Here is a 23180-nt window from a genome sequence, read left to right on the forward strand (position 1 = left end):
ACCTGCTCGCGGCACAATCCGAGATGAGGCCGCGATGCCGCAGCAACATGGGGGTGATCGCTCGCTGTCAGGGTCACAGGCGCCCCACCCTCACACGGGGCCATGACGCAGTGGGCAACATGATTTTTGCGCCTTCCCCCCAAAGGGGCCGTCTCTCCCGTGGTCAAGGCTCCGCCACGTACGCGTGGGTCCCATTTGATTTAGATGAATCGAAAGATATATATGCATATAATTTTGAGAAATAATTGAGATAAGGACAGGGAAAATTCGGGGTTTCTTTTTTGAGTTATATACATTTTAGATATTTTAAGATTCGAATAATCTAATTAACGAACTATCATCCGGACAGAGAGGAATGGAGATGGACTTTTGGTGGCATGGGGGCAGTATGAATAAGACCAGATAAACTGGCAGAGGCCCACAAGCACAAGGCATCAGCCAATCTTGTCGGCAAACACTCGAGATATCCCATCTCCTCCGCCTCCCTCCCTCCCTCTCAACTTTTGCCTTCTCTCTCCTTCCCCTTCCCTCGCTTCTCCTCACTCCCGTTCCCCGAACTTTTACATTCCAATCTTTTGTTACCGTCTGCAAGAGAAGGCTGAGACAGAAGCACGGGAATTATCATCTCGACGTGGTCCGTCTCCTTCCTTTCTGATGCAGATGAGCCTGCTGGACGCCCATACTCACACGTGCAACTCCATGTGATCTGTCTCAGTTCTCCGCCGGAACCAAATGGCTGCTTCTCTCCCATCATCCCTCCTCATGATCTCTTCGGATTCATCACCTGCAGAATAAAGCCTGCCCGTAGCTCGGCTGCTAGACATCGAGAACACCTCCACCGCAGGTACTCCAATCTCTACCTTGCTTCGTCATAGGGTTCTCTCGACGTGCATCGCATGCTCACAAGTTAGGATCTCGCTCCAGAAACTATGAGTTGCTTCCTTCTTTCCCGAGATCTTTCCACGTTGCTTTTAGGTACAGTTCGAGGATAGTGATCTCCCACCACGGACCTTCTTAACACGTCTCCTAATTGCGAAAGGACTTCGACATATCAGCGTCTTATCCTCGCAAGAGTCATCTCCCTCTCTCTTCTGCTGTAGCGACGTTGATTGGTGCGCTCTTAGCATCGGAATCATGACATAAATCCATGATAATTCCTGACATAAATCTCTTCCTCGGAATCATGCCTTTACTGCAGTCGAAGTAATCAATAGAGCTGCTGTTCTACTATACTATGTTCTAGCTTGCAATAGTTATCCAATATCTTTGGGGCCTTTGTTAGATTCCATTGATTGGTGGATCGGATTCGATCCTACCAGGAAAACACATCTGCCCACATACTCATACAAATTGGAGTGTCTGGGCAAGCATATTTTTCGGGGGATCTATTCCAGTAAGATAAGTGATCCTTCTTCATGATGTGACAAAATCTAGTGGTTCAGGCAATCTTTGCCAGTTCTAAGCTTTCGTTTCATTGTCTTCATCAACATGATTCTACAATGGACTGCAAGTTTTTTTTTGCCTTGTATGTGATATAAGCATCTGTATTCGCAGTTTTATGACCTCAAATTACATGAATTTAGCTAAGATGAAGATGGATTGTCCCTCTCAAAATTCACATTGAATGTTCTTTACAATTTGTTAGTGTTTCTTGCATACTTTTTCATGCCAAATGCATAGCACATGACAAAACAAATATAAGATTTTATATTAAAATAAATGAAAAGGTCCTTTTCTATGAATTTTTTTTTTGTCAAATAGCTTTGAAAATAGGGGATTGTAAGAAAAAAAAACCTTTATTTTACCATTTTTCTCTTGAAAATATCATATTATAGTTTGTTTGTATTTTGACAAGCACTTTTTTGTGTTTTTTATATCATCCTTTTGGTGGTCTTTTTTTCCTTCTTTTATTTTTTTTGACTTGATATATATATATATATATATATGTATATTATTTAAGATAAACTAAACTTTCATTTTTGGAGGAAAAAAAAGGGAGTTTTCTTCCCACTGACACATTAAATCTCAAATCCAACAAAAAAAAGTTCATTAACTTTATCACTTAACCTTCACAAGTCAACAAATTCAAGAATAGAATTAACTGATTATTCCAAAGCCTCGTAGAAAACGTTTTTGTTTTTTGTTTTTGTTTCGTTACGTTTCCTTTTTGAATAAAAACGTTTCTCCTTTACAGGAAATGGACGAGGAGTCCGCTGCCCGCCGACCGACCTCTTCACTCATCCCTCCTCTGCCTCGCGACTCCCGTGGGTCCCTCGAGGTCTTCAACCCCTCCAGCTTTTCCCCCCGGCCGCACCACACCCAGCCCTCTCCCTACGCTGCCTGGCAGCCCCGCGCGGAGCCGCCGCCTTCCTCCCACTGGGACCCACCCCTCCCCGACGGTGCCGGCGCTGGCGAAGACGACATCATCCGCCCATGGATGGCCCTCCCAACCGGACCGGCGGCGGCGCCGCCGCAGTCGCAGCAACACTACCCCTCCTCGGAGACAATCTCCATCTCCAAGAAGACCTCGTCCTCCTCCTCCTCCGCCGCCGGAGAGGACGTTGGCGTGGCGGCGCAAAGGGCGGCGGAGTGGGGTTTGGTGCTGATGACGGACGAGGAGACGGGGCGGCCGCAGGGCGTCGGGGTGCGGCGGTCGGGCGACGACGCCGGTGGCAAGGGCCGCCCGTCGAAGGTTTCCGGGTGCAGCTCGTACCGGAGCTCCGAGGACTCGGAGACGGGGGCGCCGATCGCCGGCGAGGGGAAGGATAAGGGTGGAATTCCCCGGGTCTCGGAGGACCTCCGCGAGGCGCTTTCCGCTTTCCAGCAGACCTTCGTGGTGTCCGACGCGACGAAGCCCGACCACCCCATCATGTACGCCAGCGCCGGATTTTTCAACATGACCGGTTATCTCGCCAAAGAAGTCATCGGCAGGAATTGGTACGCAAAATGTTTGCCCTAATGTCTAAATGTAATGATATACCTGTACAATCTGATAACGGGAACAATACAACTGTTCAGCTGAAGCAGGGAAAGGAATGTTCTCGTCTTAATTTTAAGTTCTTTTATCTTATTTTGGTTCAAGAAGTTGCACATTCATGGAATTTTACCGAAGGGACATTCTAAGAAGACTTTTCTAGAACTTCTGGTGACACAACTTGAGAAGCATTTAAAGTGAATGATAACCTGATTCATGAATGTGTGAACATAATCTGATTTTAAGCCATAGATGTATCTTATTAGTTCGTAAATTATGCATCTGGATAAATTGCACATAAGAATAAATTTCTTCTTCTTCTTCCAGTTGTGACTTCTGTGGATGTTAGGGCCCCTGAGGTAACTTTCAGCCAGCATTCAAGTCCAATTTCATGAAAATGGGATTTATGGAAGACAGGCCCCTTTTATAAAAATGATAGAGTTCATGAAAAATTGGATAGTAATATGGGACCAAGAAAGTTTACAAGTTTCAAATTCATGAAAGATGATAAAGTGAATTGCTCCTTGCGTTTAGAAATCTCTCTGCTTAGAAGGATAAGATTGTGGACGTTGACCCTCTTCAAACCTTATAGTTCTTTTAGCAAGCTCACCTATTTCTTTGCTTTATTTTTAACATTTCATGAAGTTAGGCTTAGATGAAAGGAAAATTCTCTGTGTTGAAAGGACCATGCAAAATTAGGCTGACTTAGATGGCTTGTTTATATTTTTGTCCTGAGTAAAATATCTCTGTCTTTGGTCTTCTACTCTGTATATGGTAGAGTTTTAAAATCGATTATTGTCTGGTTTCTCAAGGGCTATAGCAAATGTAATGTTAGAGCAATTTTCTTGTTGTAGATTTATCACATAAACTTCACAGTTCCTTTTTTGCTTGAAATTGCTTCTGTGCAGCCGGTTTCTGCAAGGTGCTGGAACTGATCCTGCAGAGATTGCAAAAATCAGGGAAGCATTGTCAGCCGGTACAAACTATTGTGGTCGCATATTGAATTACAAGAAGGATGGCACACCATTTTGGAATCTTTTGACAATTGCACCCATCAAAGATGAGGCAGGAAATACTCTCAAGTTCATTGGGTAAGATTCTGATTCTCACTATTGTGTTGCTTATAGAAATAACTTATCTAACAGCCTATCTCTGATACCCTTAAATCAGTCTAACTATCTGAATCTTGGAAATTTGTCAATGCTTTAGTAAGATGATGATACTCTTCATACATTCCTTCTTAGAACTAAATCTGGTCTTTGTTTTTGCAGGATGCAAGTTGAGGTTAGTAAGTATACTGAAGGATCTAAGGAAACAATGGTGCGACCCAATGGATTACCAGAGTCTTTGATTCGATATGATGGTAGCATTTCTTCTGGATCTATTTTTATATATCAAAACATATGTTAAATTAATTTATCTTGTTTTACATAATAGCTTTAAATTCTATATTAAGTTTATTTTTGGAAAGTACTGTTCTTACATAGATAATCTTGCAGCTAGGCAAAAGGATAGGGCACGCAGTTCAGTCTCTGATTTAGTCATGGCCGTGAAGGATCCACATGCACTGTCAGAGTCGAGAAATTCTCCTTTCATGAGGACATCTGAAGGTGGTGGACAAATTGTTTTGTCGGAAGTTCCTGGAAGGAAGAAGTCAGGAAATGGCACTCCAGTTTGGCGTAATTCACGTAGTGAGATGAGGAATCCAATGCAGAAAATTTCTGAACTTCCAGAAGTAGCGAATAAATCAAGAATATCAGGTCTAAAGTCCTTCATGGGGTAGGTTTGATGATTGTTTTTCCTCATCTTGTGATGTTTGTCATAAAAGCTGCTTCGGTGCTTGTGATATTTTTCTCATTCATTTACTAGTAATACTGTTTGCAATCTTTCCCAGAATGCTATACATGCTTCTCTGAAATGTGAGCCAGAACCATCGCCTATCTCCACTAAATAATCTCTTTTGGTTAAGTGAGTAAATATAACTAGTCGACTTATATTGAAAGTCATTGGTGTATCACTACTTTCTGTTCCAAAGAATAGACTTACTTTGTCATGGGCTAACTTGAGAGAGTATTCACCCAAGTCCACGCCCCATGTTATTTGCCTAATCTCGGTACTAGTACCATGACTAGCATTTTGACTTTCAGCCTTCCCTGTGGTTTTATAGTAGGTGTGGATATTATGTGGTAAATGCAAATACTTCATTTGATCAAATATTAACTCATTTCTTATTGCAGCCTTATTGGCTTAGGCCATGCAAACATTGAAAAGCATGAGCTGGAAGTTCCTGTCAAGGAAGAAGACCTGTTGATGGAAAGTGATGATGAAAGGCCTGAAAGTTTTGATGATGTGGAAAGAAAAAAAGAGATGAGAAGGGGCATAGACCTTGCTACAACCCTTGAACGCATTGAAAAGAATTTTGTTATTACTGATCCAAGGCTCCCTGACAATCCTATTGTAAGATCTGTAATGCTGGTTCTTATTTCCTATATGTTTCATTTCTTCTATCGGAGTGTTAATCAGAGCTTTCATAAGAATAACAATAATAAGAAGTTAACGTTTCTTTTTTCAGATATTCGCATCAGACAGTTTCTTAGAATTGACAGAATACAGCCGTGAAGAAATATTGGGAAGAAACTGCAGGTGTGCAGGAATTTCCTTTGCCCTTTTAGTGCATAGTGCTGAATTTTATGGACCAGTCCAAAAATTTGTATCATAATAAATGCAATCATATGTAAGCTTTTCTGTTTGGAACTGAATCGAGATACTAAAAAAATAATATTACATAAATCTCATTGCAGGCATGAAACATTCGTTTTCTTCTGTGAATTTTTATTATAATGTTTGGTTTCATATAATTTAATATATGGATTATAAAGTGTGCTGAGCATTTTCGTTTTGACTACGAATGTTTGTGAGTATGTTGCATGTATGACATGGTTGATAGATTTCAACATATACAAGAGCCTTTAATGCACATTTCCAAAATTCAACTTCGCTTGTTTGTTTTTATGGTTAATGCTTTGGTATTTGTAGGTTTCTCCAAGGCCCTGAAACTGACCCAACAACTGTGAGGAAAATAAGAGAGGCTATAGATAACCAAAGGGATGTAACTGTGCAGTTGATAAATTACACAAAAAGTGGTATGCTTTTTTTTTTGAAGAGCATTAATCTTACTCCTAACTCTGGCAATTATGATTAGATAGAATTCCATGCATAATGCTGTTTTGTTTATAGGGACAAGTTATTGTGCTTGAGATGGTGTTTTAGACTGATCCATAGGCATGGGCGAATTAGAGTGATTTGTTCCCATCCAAGACATGAACAGGGCATGCTATCCTCTATCGTGCATGTAATTTTTATCACATGATGCATGGATTTCCATTTAAGGTTTCATTCCTGAACTCTGATGTGGTCATGGGGAAGCCTTCAAGAGTGGTGTTAGTTCCTGTCTTTTGATTGCTAGGGAGACCCTCTATAATGCATGGTTCTCCAAGTTCAGGACTCATTTTTGTTAAAACACTAATTAATCTTCCTTATCTTGCTTGAGATGTAATCACTAAAAAAATTCCTTCCAGTGTCATAAATGTGTTTTCTCTTTGGTTGTCAATGGCACAAATTTGAACTCCTAGTTTTTATGGGGGAGGTGGAAGAGGCTACTGATATTTTGGCCCATGATGCCATGATGTTGTCATGGCTTGAAAAGAAATGGAGGTGCAAAACATAGCTAAGATCAATGATGAACACCCTTTTACTGTATTCCTCTGATCTCAAGATAATTTTCATATACATTCTGAGGCTTCTTTTTTTAGACACTGTTGCCTCATGCTGGCTGAAGCATGTGGCACACCTTAGATTGAAAGTTCCCTACAAATTTTGTGCAGTAGTTCACTTAGTTGTATTCAAGTAGAGAGCTTCCAGGGCATAAACTGTAATTATAGTATTATACAGTAGTTCTTATTCCTAAAACCTGATGCAAAAATGATAAAAACATCTTTATTGTGATGCCTTTATTTAATTTTGCACTTCTTACAAGTCTTATAGATCCAACAAACTTGTTAACATGTTCTCATGAATCTGATATCTACAGTTGAATCAGCTCCAGAGTCAACAGTGTCATGGTGTCCAATATTAATTATGTAATGGAAGCACTCCCGGATTCCAATTTCTAATCTTTGAATCTTGTTGACTACTTTAACTTATTAATACATCTCACAGGTTGTTTAAACTTTAAACCCTAACATCTCTGGAGAAATATGTTGCCCTAGGAAGAACCCATGAAACAGCTGCTGCAAAGTGCAGAGTGGTTCATGTTACCGTGGTGTTGTGCTTTGCTACTACGGATGATCATTTGGGACATCTGTACACCTGATGTGTCAAAGTTGAATTATTTTTTCTAAAGAGGATCATGTCCTGTATCTCCTTTTATAATGCTGAATAAATAATGGTGTTGTAGAAAATTTCCTGTGATCTATTGTACATTTTTTTCAAATTATCACTTGCTTTCATTTGTTAGGGAAGAAGTTCTGGAATCTGTTTCACTTGCAACCCATGCGAGATCAGAAGGTTTGTTCTTAAGATAATATGTATATTTTGTTGTTTCAGAACTTTGCACTTTATTGTGTTACTTCCTCGTATACCAGCAAATACATATCATCATGCTTCTTAAACAGGCAGAAGTCCAGTACTTTATTGGTGTCCAGTTGGATGGTAGTGAGCATGTTGAGCCACTTCAGAACTGTATACCGGAAGATACTGCCAAGGATAGTGAAAAGCTGGTCAGTAGTCTTGTACACTTGCAGGCATTTCTAAACTAATTGCTTATTACAATGCAGTTGCCAACTTTGAGTCACACTAATTTATGTAACGATAGTTCAATGAGTACCTCAAACAAAATTGTCTTCTATAGATTTTTCTTTGTAGACCATATTCCTGTCTTCTTGTTTGTAAAACATGCTGTTGCAATTTCCTTTAGGCCACCCTGCCACTGCATGATAGAGCTTCATATGTACAGCATGGTTCGAAAAGCTCCTCCTTCTCATACAGGAAGTGACTGATGCCAATTGGTCCTGGGGCCTTATTTGTAGATCTGAAGAAACGAAGTATATCAGGTTGAACAAATACAAAACCATATGGGACTTGATCTGATCCATAATGACCTTAGCTAACCAGTTCAATGATTAGTTTAAACTGTGAAACATTTCGTGTTCAAGTTGCAAGTTAATTTGCCATGTTTTGGACATGGCAGCCGGTCAGTTATGTCTAATGTGTAAGTCATGCAAATAGGACAAACTGCCTCGAATGGTTTACCATGTTGCTTTTGCCTTTTACCATGCTGGCCTGTTTTTTAAATGAGTTACAGGGGGTTGGCTTAGCTTTGACTGTGGATCGGCCATGGTTGGCTTAGAATCTTGACATATTTAAGGGATGAAACGTTTCAGGTTCACTTGGTCTAGTATCTCAGTCTAACACAAACCTTCTAAAACCATTGCCACACTCCCTCAAGGGTTCTTGATCTTCACCTATTTCCCTTCCATATCAGCTCTTTTTGTTATTATAAAAAAAATTGACAATATATATTCCCAATAATTGCAATGCTTATTGCATAAATTTCAGGTGAAAGAAACTGCAGATAATGTTGATGAAGCTGTTAGAGAACTCCCAGATGCTAATTTGGTGAGCCCGACATGTTTTCTGTTTGGCAACAAGTCCATTTTATTAATTTTGATGATTTTTCATGATTATGTGCAGAAACCTGAGGATCTATGGGCTAATCATTCAAAGGTAGTTCTGCCAAAACCACACATGAAGAATAATCCATCATGGAGAGCCATTCAAAAAGTATGTGATACTTGGATATCCAAATTTTACTATGGGCAAAACTTGGTCTTGTTAAAGTTGTTTAAACCTAGAAAATGACTTATTAAAGTTTATTTTTCATGAAAAAAAACTTTATTGTGCTTTTTCTGGCAGAGTTCTTGTTGTAATACAGAATAAAGTCATAAACATCTTTCGTTGTTTTTCATAAAAGAAAATTTCCTTTTATTGACTTTAATCCCTGTAAGCTGTCTTTGATTGAAGTAACTAATTAAATTTCTACCTGACCATTGATAATCATTGCCATTTGGAAAGAAGGGGGATCTGCGGAGTAAACAATTGAGAAATACAGTGCGCTTCTTGATGACACCTCAGCTCATCAATGTTATCTATTGTATACACAATAACACTTGTTTGAGTGGACTGATGTTGCCTATTGAGTGCAACTGATTATGAGAGTTTTGCAAACAAACCTACCTAAAGTTTAAACCAGCATATAGTTTTCTGTTCTCAAGGTATGTAGGACAAAGATTCAGTAAGCATAATAACCATGTTTATCTCTATTTTGATAAAAGGCACTTAATATTTATATAAGTTGAGATATCTTCGTGGATTTTCAATGTTCCAGCTGTAGTTTATCATTCTATTTCACATTTCTGAATAGTTCTGTGGCTCAAAATTAGAATTAATCTCCAGGTTGTAGGGAGCGGAGAAAAGATAGGATTGAAACATTTTAGACCTGTTAAGCCTTTGGGCTTTGGTGATACTGGCAGGTAACTCTTTTCTTTATACAATATCTCCATACTTGCTGAGAGCCCACAATACTCATTTCATGCACATTGTTCATTCTTTTTTCATTTGCCAACTGTGTAAAATAGTAATCCTATACCTTTTTTATATCTATTCTTTGCCTTGATAGCAGGACTTAGCTTCTTTTCTTGTAAGTTCTTTGTTGAGGCAGATATATGTTTGCTCCTGTGAATCTATACCACCAACTGATGGCGTTTGATATTAAAATTTTTATTTGTCCCAGAAATACCAATGATATTGTCGAACCTCTTGAAATAATCATTGATTGTTTTCTTACTAAAGTGGAAATATATTATAGTTTAGCAGGTTAGACCTTTTTGTTTCTCTTCCTGAAAACATATCTCTGAAAAGCCACAATATGCATGGCAGTCAGCTATTGCTTAGGCCCAAATGAGATTGGACAGTGCACCCAAACATTAACTTTATTTATCTGGCTTGAAGTTTGGGTTGTGCTGGGTGCCAGTCAGGCTCCTTGGGGTTTTACCCTGGTTGACTGAAAATGGATTTGGCTTCTTAGGCTTGCATCAAATCATGGCACGAGGAATGAATTTGGGCCTGATTTTGTTGCTCAAACTAGGTGTGCCCATCAGTGCCTTAGGGCTTGCTTGGTCCCTTGCTCTTCCATTCTATTCCTATGACTTGTTTATGCATCTTTTTCTCCTTCTGTAATTGTTTGAAGAGAAAAAAATGATCATGCAAGTGTTACTGTTTATAGTTACTGGTGGTCAGATGCATGGGAGCATTTTCTTGGCTGATAGTTCTGCACCCCACCATATGGTTACAACACACAGAGAACCGGTTTGGTTACATTCACCTAAAAATATGTGAGTTAACAAGCAAGAACAAGAAAGAATAGGTGTATGCATGCCTAGGTTCCTGAAGCATATATTATTATAATCTAGCCAGTGTGAACTTTTTTGTTGTTTTAGATCTAAGCTAAAGCCTCCAAATATTATGGTTGGTGATCAGTCTTCATTTATAATAGACGACCTAAGCATCTCCATATATTAAATAAAAATATGGCAGGTTGAATATTGTGATAACATACAGTCTGTTGAGTTTTTATGGGGAAAAGATTCTTTTAAGACATTTAGAGATTAAATAATTTTAAACATTTATTCATTGCGTGAATGTGAACTTCATTGGGCAATTTACATTAAGGCATCACATATGTATATTCAGAATGCAGTTAAAAAATTATGTTAAACAAATATTTTCAATATTTGAATTTTAAAAAATTATGTTAATGTGCCTTATGTGGTCTGCTACACCTTTTGTGCATTCTTCTTATATGTATTACCTATGATTGACTCGTAAATCCAAAAGCCTTTTGTATGCTTTGAAATGGCAGTGTTCACTTGGTGGAGTTGTTAGGAACTGGAGAGTTTTTTGCAATGAAGGCTATGGATAAAAATACCATGCTTAATCGTAATAAGGTAAGCACTGATTATTTTATTTTTTCACTTGCGTGTTAACATGCCAGCTTTGCCTAGTGATAATTGATTATGCAATTTGTATGATTCAACTAAAGTGATAGTTTCTATGGGTTAAGGAAGGATTTTGCATGATCTGGAGCCAACTTCAGAATTTGTTGGTTAGGTTAGACTATTGTTAGCCAATACTACAACATCAACAACAAAACCATAAGTCCCAACTTATTTGAGATTGGCTACTTGAATTTTTTGCCATCAAGATCTGTAACAAGTCATATATATAGTGAAGTTAATAGAAACTATAAATAAAGTAATCATTTTAAATCCTTTTAAGGTTTTTTAGGTCTTCCTCCACCTTTTCTCGTGCCACTTAAAGTAATCATTTTTCCTCTTCTAACTATCACATCTATAGGTCTCCCAAACACATATACATTTCATTTTAAACAATTTTCTCTCAAACTACTACTGTTAGCCAATAATATATGTTATTGCTGCACCTTGTTTCAGCTGGAAGCTGGCACAGCATGACAAATCTACATGTTGAGACAGTGCTGTTGACAGTTTCCTACAAAAAAGTACAAGTAAAAACAAAATTTGCCTCTCTCTCTCCTGGCCAACTATCCTCTTCTGTGTCTTCCCACTCTTTCCTTGCTTCCTTTCCTGTTCTTCAGCGTCCCTCCTGTTAAGCACACAATGAGGCAACATGACGACAAAAACCATGGGCCGGTTCATTGAAGCTCTAAATCCAAAGAGAAAGGAAGAACCCAATATTTCAGTGTTAATTGGATCGTACCAGTTACAGAATTAAGATAACTTGGTTTGACCCATAAAATCATTTGGGTTTCACAGCATGGTACCTATATGGATAATCCTTGTTTCCAATCTCAATGATTTGTCTTGAGATTTTTTTCCAACACTGAAGAAGAATTGTTATCTGCCTCTTACTTTAATTCTTTTTAAATTAATAATTAAATTAGTCAAAACTAAACTGTAGACTCAGAAACAGGTGTTGCATCTTATAATCCATCATCATCCCCACCCACCCACCCAACCCAACCCCAACAACTCATTGCGACTCCTCTGACATCTTTAGGAGTTGCAGTATTTTTTACATCTTTACTGCAGTTCCCTGAACAGCTCACTTGTAATCACAAAATACTATCAGTCATTGTCAGTTTGCTTCAGTGACTCATGCCCTCACCCACATTACTACATTGGTTAGTCAGCCATCCTTTACTGATAATTTTCTTTTGAGTTGTTATTTAAGGTGATTTATAATGAAGGAATGTGTGTTTAAGCCTGTTAAAATGTGTTGAAATTGGTTAAAGTAGGTAAGCTTAGTATTGTGACTTGTTTGTAGAACACAAAGCTTGTCGCTTCTTGCCATAAAATTCAGTTTTAAGTTGAGTGCATCCTTCAAAAACACTGTCTGGGCGCACTTTAAGAAACACATGTTCGTGAATCACAAGTCTTGCACTTTTGTTCTTCGTCTATGTGGTTCTTCATTTTATATGGTTGCTAATTAATTACAGTATATGGAAACACCAAGAAAACACTGTGCATATCTGATAAATTTCTGATTACTTGTTTCAGGTCCATAGAGCTTGTGCAGAAAGAGAGATTCTTAATATTCTGGATCACCCTTTCCTTCCTACATTATATGCATCTTTTCAGGTCATTTGCTCCAAGCCTCCAACTTCTCTTTTTTTTTTTTCAGAAATGAAAAATGTAATTTACACAGAAGAGGCTGCCCATTTGAAGCTGTCTATTCTAAAGTGATATGCTTGTTTTGGTGAAAAATGTTGCAACAATTTAAGCACCATTTATAACGATAAAACATATAAGAAAGTAAAACAATTACTATGCTATTGATTATTTGCAAGAGTAGAGAGCATGGTACAGCAATAATTTATGATTTTTAAAGCTAAAATAGAGACAGGCAGTTATTTTAGCCCTTATTTATTTTAATGAAAGAAACACCTGTGGCGTCTGGCTAAGGCTCTCACACAGTCTTTAAATTTTTGGGAAAGAGATTATTTTCCCATTTAAGGCGGAAACCATTTGCATGTCATATGGAGGATATAAGGGCAAAAGTTACCTTGACTAGAAGTATGTCAACACATATAGAAGCTTATTAAAAGATGCAACCAAGGTTCCTAATTTGCCCAGACTGGTACATGCTGGTGGTATTTATTGGTCTGGGCATGGATCGGGGTGCAAAATGGCCATGCATGTCCGACCATGGACCGGACCCTGGTAACCGAAACTGCAATCCTTCCAAAATATATCTAATATTTCTGTTAAGTTTTGAGTGCTAAACTTCTAGACTGCAAGTTTTGGTATGGCGTGGGATGTTTTCTTATGATTTTGATGACTACAGTGCAAGTCACAATAATAGTCTCCCTTCTTCTTGTTTAAGGCTGCATTGATCCTCATACCTGACATTGATGAGAGTCTTCTGCACTAGGCCACTCTATTTTAGTTGTTAAATTAGAAATTACTATCCAATAAATTTCTTTTTATATGCAAAACTGTTTCTGTGGAGCAATAATAATCATATATTATCACATTCTTGCAGACCAAAACACATATCTGCTTAATAACTGATTACTGCCCTGGTGGAGAGCTTTTCTTAATGCTAGACAGGCAACCTGCGAAGGTCCTAAAAGAAGATGCTGTTAGGTAAAAGTTGTCCTCAAAACACATACATTTGTGATTAATTATTCTGATTCTTTTTGCATGGCAACATATAGCACAGTGCACCATATGACTTATTTGTGAAAAGTATCGTATTTTGAGCTGTCATTTATCACGTAACCCAAAAGTTTTCCCTTTTATATTTCAAAGCATAGTCCCTATCTATCTTCTCAATCTCTATCCTATTATTGTTTTTAACAGCTAGGAGAGTTAGTTACCCTCTTTTAGAACTAATCCTTGTTCCAAGTTGTTAGAAATTTTTACTGAATTCTACCACGTTCATGTTTGGGTACTTTCTTGATGCTGGTGTTAAATGGAATTAATAAAATATATGAAACACCAAAATGTGGTTACTAATCTTAGGTATTGGCAACATACATATTGTATAAAAACAGTAAGTCACAGAGGAGACAGTGGTTTGCACGATAACTTTAAGAATCTTTGTTCATGACCCCTCTTTACAAGTGACCCAGTACACTCTCTGATGACACCATAATTGACTCCAAGTTATTTTTTGTTGAAATGTATGATAGATGCTTTCTATATTGTTATCTTATATATTCATGAGTAATTCTTAGTTGACTTAAGACACCTCAGCTCCATGAGCTTCTTAATCCTATTGTCTCGAATACAGACCAAACTAGAAAAAACCTTAGATGACTCAGCTCCCTGAGAATCTGAATCCTATCGCCTCCAATACAGACCAAAATTAAAAGCAGTGCAAAATGTATTAGGAAATGAAGCTGTCCATTTACTTCCTTTCTCATTCTTCTACTAGGTTGAAGCAGGCATTCATCAAGACAAATTGTGTGAAATTAACATATTGGTAATATGCACAGAAAATTATTGACTTCCATGCCATTTTTAATTGCTAATTTCTAAAATATATAGAAATCATATACACTTTAAGTACCATTTAAGTTATTGTTGAAGATTTATGATGATAAAGCATCGTAAAAATATGTAAAACTTTCTCTTAATCACAATAATGTTGTAGTTTAGAATATTTCATTTGCACAGTTAATGTTTATCATACTGACAAGCTCAATATATAAACTTCAACAATTTATTATTTTTCCTGCAAACTCGTAAACAGGAAACTTGACAATTAATGAGAAGTGTTTCAGGGATTAGTGAGTAAAAGTAGAGTTTGTTAGAGATGTATAAGAAAGTATAATGTGAATAGTCTTACTAGAACCTCCAAGTTCATAACCAAGGGAGCCAGGCTCCAAACACATGGACACACACAATCTAGACCCTCCATTCACCATCACAGCATGTGTTCTTTTCTGCTGGGTGAGACCTTGCTTCATCTTCACATGGATGCAACTTAGCATGTCATGGAACCAAGCTCCAATGAACTTACACAAAAGAAGCAAGGACCTTACTCGAAATGAGTAGTTAAGGGTTAGTCTTTCCTGGTTTCATTTTCCCACATAACTTCCACATGAGTAGTCATTTATGTTTTTAAGTTAATGTTCTACTTCAAATTCTCTTCTAAAAGAGTACTTTAATTCTATCTGTATTGTACTGAATGCATCTTATTAGTGCAGGTTCTATGCTGCAGAAGTTGTTGTAGCACTTGAATACCTTCACTGTCAAGGTGCATAGCTATTTCTTAATAACCGTAGCCATTCTTGTTGCTTAAGCAATGCATCCTTTTTGTTATAAGATCATAAATGCTTCTTCCACTGAAGAGATATCTCAAACTAAAAACCATTCTATAGCAGCTATGTGATAATAAGTCCTTATTCAGGCTTTTTAGTATCTCTTGGGAGAAAACATTATACCATATATGTTATGAACAAAGTTCTATCATATTGGATTAGCAATAGAGCTTTACCATGGTAAATATATAATTGCATAATTGTTCTAGATGGTCGTCCCTATAACGAAAACTATCAAGATTTAACTTGTATGGAACATCAATAGGTGGCGTAATCGTGCTGCCCCATGCCAGATGGCATGTAATTTGTTGGTAGGGTACCGAATAAGTTCACATAAAAGAGAAGTCAGCCTTATTTATGGTTTACCCTGCTTTTTACATATAAAAATGGAATTCAATGGCAATCTTTACTTTTAAGAAATTAAATGGTTGTCATGTTAGATATAATTAACTTACTTCTAGTTGCACTATAGGTATTCACCATATGATGCCATGATGTGTACCATCTGGATATAAAGCATATGACATTTATACAGGAACAGCACATTAAACCTTGTTTGCAGTCACTCCCAAAATTCATTTTCATTATGCATGTATATGTTACACATTTAACAACTTGGAAAATTTCCCTCTGGTTAGTGCAGTTTGGTACAGGCATGTGCTTCCCTCATGTGATGCCTGGCTTCAATCCCCTGCTTGTCTTTATGTGCCTTGCTCCACCCGAGCATCAAGCTATAGAAATTGCTTAAAAACAAGCATTTCTTTTCCTTTTTGTCTGTTCAGTTGTATGGCGGTAGGTTGATACCGTTGATTCAACTAATACTATGAAATGTTGCCTTGCATCTTCGGAAACTTACTGCATTTGTTTTCCGTTTAAATACACTAGGTCCTAAATTTTCTTCAACTCCCTTGTCATAGTGAAAAAAGAGAAAATTTCCATTGTTTAGCAAGATATTCTATCAAGTCTGTATCTTGGATCTTCACATTGTTCCGATGATGGAGGTTTGCTTACTCGCTGTAGGTATCATATACCGAGACCTAAAGCCAGAAAATATCTTGCTTCAGAGGGATGGACATGTTGCTTTGACAGATTTTGATTTATCATGCTTGACATCTTGCAAGCCACAGGTGAGTAAATTCTTTGATGACATCATATATGAGACTGCCGTATTTTTGTTGGAGATGTATGTTATCAAATTTTCTTACATTCATTGTCTCATAGAAATTATTCTGTATTTATTTTTTCACTGTGACGTCCATTTTGTGATTAGCAATCTAACGCTAATTGAAAGTCCACAGACATCTGCATAATTTGGTTCACTATAATATATGAGTAGAAACAAGTTTTATTGCTTTCCAACTGAGAAGCCTATGGCATTGCCTTCATAATATGAGTAGAAAGAAGTTCTACCGCTTTCCTACTGAGAAGCCTACGGCGTCACCTTCGTAAAATGGACCCTTATTTGATGACTCTATATATAATACTTGATCATAATTCATAAGAATAAAATTGTCCATGGCTGTTGGCAACTTTATTTCAGTGAAGTCTCTACATCATACTCCTATGAAAATTTTAGCTTTACCTGAAAATTATTGGTAATGTACTTATTCACTTTCTAGATACACTTAAATCAGATGCAATAATTGGATATCAATATTTAGGGTCCGCTAAGTAGTCTTTTAATATGAAGCAGATATCAATAATTAGATAGACATTGATGTTATTGTCTTTTATGGATCGACTGATCTGCATGGATTTCTAGCTTTTGCTTCCAAGAATTGAGGATAAGAAAAAGCAAATGAAAGGAAGGATTCCTCCTATTTTTGTAGCTGAACCAATGCGTGCATCAAATTCATTCGTTGGAACCGAAGAATACATTGCACCGGTATGTGTTGTCATTGAACTAAACAACTTTGTCTTTTGGTGTATAAGAACTCCTTTAAATTTCAATTATACTTGTATGGAAGCAAATAACTGGCAATGCGAAATATCATTTGGTCTCATACAAATGAAGAACCTGTGTTTTTTGATCTATCTGCTGTAACTCCACAAAATCATTATGAATGTTCTTTGTTAATTCCTTTTGTTGTTGCTCTTTTATAACTGCATAAAACTGTGAATTAAATTCTATCATTTTTATTAACATGCCTGTTAGAGTGTAGATCTAACAAACATGTAATGAATATTTGAGAGTGGATAGATTATTAATTTTCACAAATGACATTGTTTCTCCAATCATTCTTCTTGACGCAACAAAATGTCTGCTGATTGGTGTTAGGACTTTGAGCAGTCAGCTTTTAGTGTTTGTTCATGTGTTGAATGATTGAAAATTTAAAAAGAAGCAACAGCTTCCATACATTTCAATTTCCAAGTTTTCATCACTTTGAAGAATCCTATACAAAGACATGGTGTTCCTTTCTTGTATTACAAAAAGGAAGCTTCTATGATATTGATTTCTTACCTTTAGGGCATATATGGCAACTTGGAAATGTTTCATCATGGATAGATCTACCCACTGAAATTGATTCACGATCTAATAGGACATAATTGTGTTCTAACATGTCTTCTATAAGATGAAGTTCCTATTGAATTAGTAGGTGGATGTGCTGCGGTCTATGTGACTGAAGTTTGAGACACAGAAACAACCTCACACTACGTACATTGTTACCCTTAGACCCCTCATTGATGGTAGCCTTATGCATTTAACTGCCCTTCTTACAAGTTTGAATTGGGTGGATCCCTTAAGATCCACCTATACAAACAGGCACTAAAAAGATCTCGGATAGAAGACGTGAGCTGAACTCATAACTTCCTATTTTTAGATTCACTATCTTGTGTTCTCAATACAGCTTCTCCTGTAATTAAATGTTTAATATCTAAAATAATCATTTCCTCAAGTCTCTTACAAATTGCTCATTGATTTTTTTCAAAAAGCAGCATATGTTTGGGCTAGCATTGTTTCTAAACAATGCTCCGATAGTTATTGTGCAGCTCTAATTAAGAAGGTAGAAAACAATAAATTTTAATAAATCATCTAGACTGCCCTATTGCTCAAAGTTGCGTTTTGCTGAGAAATTAACAACAATTTGGGATAGCGTAGAAGAGGCAGATGCAACAGTGCACTTCTTTGTTCTTTATGTTTTACTGAACTTTAATCCATTTATCTCATGATGAAAAATATAGTTTACTCACTTTTAATTTATTTTGATTTCATATTGCCCACCTGTGGTCCAGACGGTGGCACTTGAACTACTTAAGTCGGCTTGTACTTAGTTTTTCTGTTACATACAAGGCATTCAATCAAACATTGAATGATGTGCATTTGGTTATAAGTCCTGACAGGACAATGAATTCTCAATTTTAACCCTAAAGCTACCAGCAACCCCCTACATTGATGGAACAAAACTTTGAACCAAAAAAACAATGGCTGCTTTAGGGCTAAAATTAGGCACTTGCTATCCTTTGAGAGCTTAATCCCAAACACTATGTTGGTTTTCTATGATATGGTTCATTATTGTTTGGAAATTATCTTGTTTCTATTTCAGCACAATACTGCCAAGCAGTGAATCTTTTGAAACCATGATTGTTAAGGTCCATGATGAAATGCAATGATAAGTTGAAGTGAAATACCAAGAGCTGACAATACAATTTGCTTCAAGAATATTTATCTGCTATATTTAGACTTTCTAATTCACTCTTTTCAATCAATTGCACTAGTACTTATGATTGGCTTGGTTAGGTTTATCAGCCTTAGATACTTTGTAATCACATGTATTTTTCATTATATTTTCCATAAATGATTATGTATATATTCAATATCCATGGATATAAATGTAATATTTGTGTTGGATTAGATAATTAGTAAACTTATTCTACAAACATTATTTAAGGCCAATGTCTGGTTTTTTTTTTCAGGAGATTATTACTGGAGCTGGCCATACTAGTGCAGTTGATTGGTGGGCGCTTGGTAGGTGATATGTTTCAGCTCAATTGTTTATCCATTTTTCACAATCATCACAACATATGTGATTACATATATTTGTTTGCAAGACTTTTCTATCCCGATGATGTTATATAGATAAAGACAAAAATGAATGTTTGTTAATTTACAAATCAGTGTAACAGCATCATGCATGCTGGTTCAAAGGAGTACAAGACCTGTCTGCCTGATATTTAACAGGAAGATGGATCTGTCAGTCCGATTGAGCTGCGCTCATGTTATTTTGCAGCATGATTCTCTAGGTGAGAGATGTAGAGTAGTTGGATTCCACAGAGGTGAACAATCACTGTGCACACATGTTGTCAACATATATCAAAATAGTTCAGAGTCAGTTTGAATCTCGATGAAGTTAACTCAGCTCATGGAAATTTCAAGTCGATTCAATATCTGACAAGGACAGGTGTCCATCATGGGCATGGCATGGACACGACATGGGTCTTTGTGTCTAAGTAGTGGACCAGGTGGAACCACTGCAGCCTCCATGGAGGGTTAATTGCACAGACTTAACCTCCAAATGCGGAGACACCTGTTTCCTCCAGTGACTCCTAGGTTGTTCTCAGGCTTTATCACAACATGAGAATTAACTTCTAAAAGCTATTGATATGAATCAAGTTATGCTTTCTTTCCAAGTCTTTCTGAAAGCAAAATATGAATTATATGCACAGAAATGTCATTTCTCTCTTTGAAGATTTTAGGAAGCTAAGACATCTTAATGGTATTCTCTTCCAATGTTTGTATCATATCTCATGCCTAGACATCTCAAAATAAGGTGACCATACTTGTTAAAGTTTCTCTTATATTTGTACCTCATTGCCCAGATAGTTTCTCATTTGCAATACCTGATTCTACTTCTGCTTTCTACATTGCTAGGGATCCTTCTTTATGAGATGTTATATGGATATACACCATTCCGAGGAAAGACAAGACAAAAGACATTTGCTAATATTCTTCATAAGGACCTAAGATTTCCTGGATGTATTTCGGTGAGTATTTGATCAAATTCAAGTGTTTATTCAAATTATATATTCAACATTATCCAGTGTTCATGCATGAATACTGGCAAGTTGAAACAATTGATGTCGTATATAATTTATTGAGGATTTGGTTTCCTAGGACTCTTACTGAATTTATTGGATAATTGGTAATATCCACTATTGAGTATTGACCATTAAAACGTCTACAATATAGAGGTCTAAGGTTCCAGAGAATCCATCAACAATTTTAACAAGAGTGAAAAAGCACTTCACCAGTCAAGAGAAAAGGGAAAAGCTGTAAATAGTATAAGCTGTAAATATTATAGAGTTTGGCCCTTCACATACCAGTGGAACTGTGAATATCTTGAATGGTAAACTCTTGATTCTTATTTTTCCCGAAAAGTTTGAGTTTGAACTCAAGTTCCTTGGAGCCTAAGTTTTGGTGAAGTTTCTGTTTGTCCAAAACCCAACCTACTGGAACTGAAGTTCCGGTGAGTTATATTGTATCTTGTGGAATAAATCGTGAAAGGGAACTTGGAGTTGGTTTAGTTGATCCAGAATTGATTATCTTGGTATAACTTCAATTTTATCTGATTGATATGGTCATATTGGTTTGTGCTAGGTTAGATCTGAAAATATATAATCATGCTGCTTTCGAGTTCCAGACTTCCATCGAAGTGAGGCATGTGGATGTCCCATTAGCTATGAAAAAGACTAAGCAACCATTCATCAAGTATAATTTAAGGTTCCCTTTTTCCCCTTCATATGCAGAGAAGTGTCATGTCCACAACCTGTGTAAAAAAACTGCAATATTTCTTACATCTATTTTCTCACTAAAATTGATCAAATAGTGTATATATTTCTAGTCATCTGTGCTGACTCTAAATATCATGTGTATGGTGATAGAGGACAAAAGAGGGTCATTTGAGCAATCTATCCATTTAGTAATGTTCAGTTATTTACTGCAATGGTCCGTTTTTGCAGAAAACACTAATCTATTTACTTGTATACCAAGACACCAAATTACTTGTCTAATCCATTTCTTTGAGCAGGTAAGCCTTCCTGCAAAACAGTTGATATATCGGTTGTTGCATAGGGATCCTAGAAATAGATTAGGTTCAAGTCAAGGAGCCAATGAAGTTAAGCAGCATCTGTTTTTTCGTGGCATCAACTGGGCTCTTGTGCGTTGCATGGTAAGCTCGATCTAATCATGTTATATGTTGTTTGATATGACCTTAAGAATATGTAATTTTAATTTGTACTGATTCCTGACAACATGCAAGATCAACATCTCTTTAAAAACCTAAAAGCATAAATTTTCAAGCTTGGTCAGTTTCCTCCCTGAATTGGTCAAACTCGGATCAGAATCAGCAGATGTCAATTCAATATCTCCCAAAAAATGGAATATCTAGAGAAATTTTCATAGCTGGAAATCATAGTTCATAACATAGAAGTCAAAGGAGAGCAGCATTACATTCTATGGACACCATGAAAAAAAAGATCTCATCTTGCGAGTGTTGTCACTAGTAAGCTGTAGTGACTTTTTCAAACTTCAAACATATTTTAAGAAAAGTTAAGCAATGTCCACTTTGCTGTCATCGTGTCTGAAAATTATGTTTGAAATGTAGACTGCACTTTTATTGCTTGATAGTTAAGAAAATAAGCTTCTGTGTGTCTGTTGTTTTGTAGCCTTATTTTAGAGATTTCGTTCCTGACTGAGAAATGTTTCCATATTGGACAGGACCCTCCCAAGCTTGACATGCCAGTATTTGATAGTAAAATGGCTGATCCTGAACCAGTGGATGTTCAGATAGATGTCTTTTGATTAAAGGTATGTGCTCATGTTCACAAACCTACGTCAAGAAAGATATTTATATGATACAAACCTCTGTCGAGAAGGATATCTATCTATATGTGCTCATGTGCTCACTAAATTTCTTGGACAGCTTGGACCTGTATTTCTACGGTATGGAGCTCGATTGCTCTTGGAATGTCTTCAACATCATCTGTATCAGCCGTGATGGGTGTGCTATGTTCGTCCTTCTGTTTCAAGGTTGGATTTTTCCCTCGAAGGATTTCTACGACATTGGTGGATGTTAGAATCGGTCTCTTTTATTGCTGGCTCTGGCAACATTCTTTTTTAGTGATCTAAGCTCGAGTCTTGTTGCCTATAGCTCCTACAGCTAGAAACTTCACTGCATGTGCTTAAAACGATCCGTAGCAACAGTTTCACTTTGTTATTCTTAAATTGTTTTTTATTTTTATTTTTTTAACCTGTAAGCATGTTGTGTTTCTCTTTGTCAAATAATGAATTGCATGTGATGATAAAATAAGAGTTCTACTGTGTCTGCGTGCGAACAATCTAACGGATATTTTTCAACACAACTCATGAAAATTTGAAAAAGCTTACACTTAGTTACGAGATTTCGTCGTTGATGTCTAAATCAACCTGAAGACGCAAAAGTGTTCGAAACGGCTCTGAGATGGTTCTTGAATGGCTTCGAGGTGAGAGGTAAGCTTTCGAGGTGCTGTCTGCACTAAAGATCTAAAGATCGAAGTTTTCTGACCTAGTCCTTTCCATGTTCAAATTAGTCTAAGATCATTTGTGAGGTATAAGATTTTCTCAAAAAATGTGTCCCTCGACACATTGTCAAGTGTTAGCTTTTATACATAGTTTACGGAAGGGATAGTCTGCAATTATCCCAACGTCCCCTTTTGGCATTTTGTGATGACGGGGGAGACAAGCTTGAACCGTCTCCCTTGGACTATTGTCCATGAGGGTAGATAAATGGAGGGCAATTGGAACCT

General features: G+C 37.1%; 1 protein-coding gene across 3 annotated transcripts; it reads left to right on the forward strand.

Annotated features, from left to right (window-relative positions):
• Nucleotides 1-703: 703 nt before the first annotated feature.
• On the forward strand, nt 704-22716 carry LOC135671830 (phototropin-1A-like). Of its 3 annotated transcripts, none has more exons than XM_065180095.1 (24): nt 704-844; nt 2195-2937; nt 3883-4065; nt 4246-4337; nt 4474-4753; nt 5212-5431; nt 5547-5617; nt 6011-6117; nt 7491-7540; nt 7648-7752; nt 8591-8650; nt 8726-8815; nt 9488-9564; nt 10953-11037; nt 12628-12708; nt 13613-13716; nt 15285-15334; nt 16419-16525; nt 17161-17283; nt 19314-19365; nt 20269-20381; nt 21425-21565; nt 22114-22203; nt 22319-22456. In XM_065180095.1, the coding sequence occupies exons 2-23, from the start codon at nt 2198-2200 to the stop codon at nt 22195-22197; spliced, it is 3015 nt and encodes a 1004-aa protein (XP_065036167.1). In that variant the 5' UTR covers nt 704-844; nt 2195-2197; the 3' UTR covers nt 22198-22203; nt 22319-22456. The 3 variants fall into 3 exon arrangements, with proteins under 3 accessions (XP_065036167.1, XP_065036169.1, XP_065036168.1); XM_065180097.1 differs by lacking the exon at nt 704-844 and adding an exon at nt 984-1112; XM_065180096.1 differs by lacking the exon at nt 704-844 and adding an exon at nt 1175-1393 and having other exon boundaries at nt 22319-22716.
• Nucleotides 22717-23180: the final 464 nt, after the last annotated feature.

Source organism: Musa acuminata, chromosome BXJ1-4 (genome assembly GCF_036884655.1).
Source record: "Musa acuminata AAA Group cultivar baxijiao chromosome BXJ1-4, Cavendish_Baxijiao_AAA, whole genome shotgun sequence".
Classification (NCBI taxonomy): Eukaryota; Viridiplantae; Streptophyta; class Magnoliopsida; order Zingiberales; family Musaceae; genus Musa; species Musa acuminata.

Bases quoted from the DNA above. Each gene is read 5' to 3' on its own strand.
- LOC135671830 (XM_065180095.1), top strand. From the start codon at position 2,198: ATGGACGAGGAGTCCGCTGCCCGCCGACCGACCTCTTCACTCATCCCT. The intron at 4,066-4,245 runs GTAAGATTCTGA...TTGTTTTTGCAG, and splicing joins AATACTCTCAAGTTCATTGG to GATGCAAGTTGAGGTTAGTA. The intron at 19,366-20,268 runs GTAGGTGATATG...CTACATTGCTAG, and splicing joins AGTTGATTGGTGGGCGCTTG to GGATCCTTCTTTATGAGATG.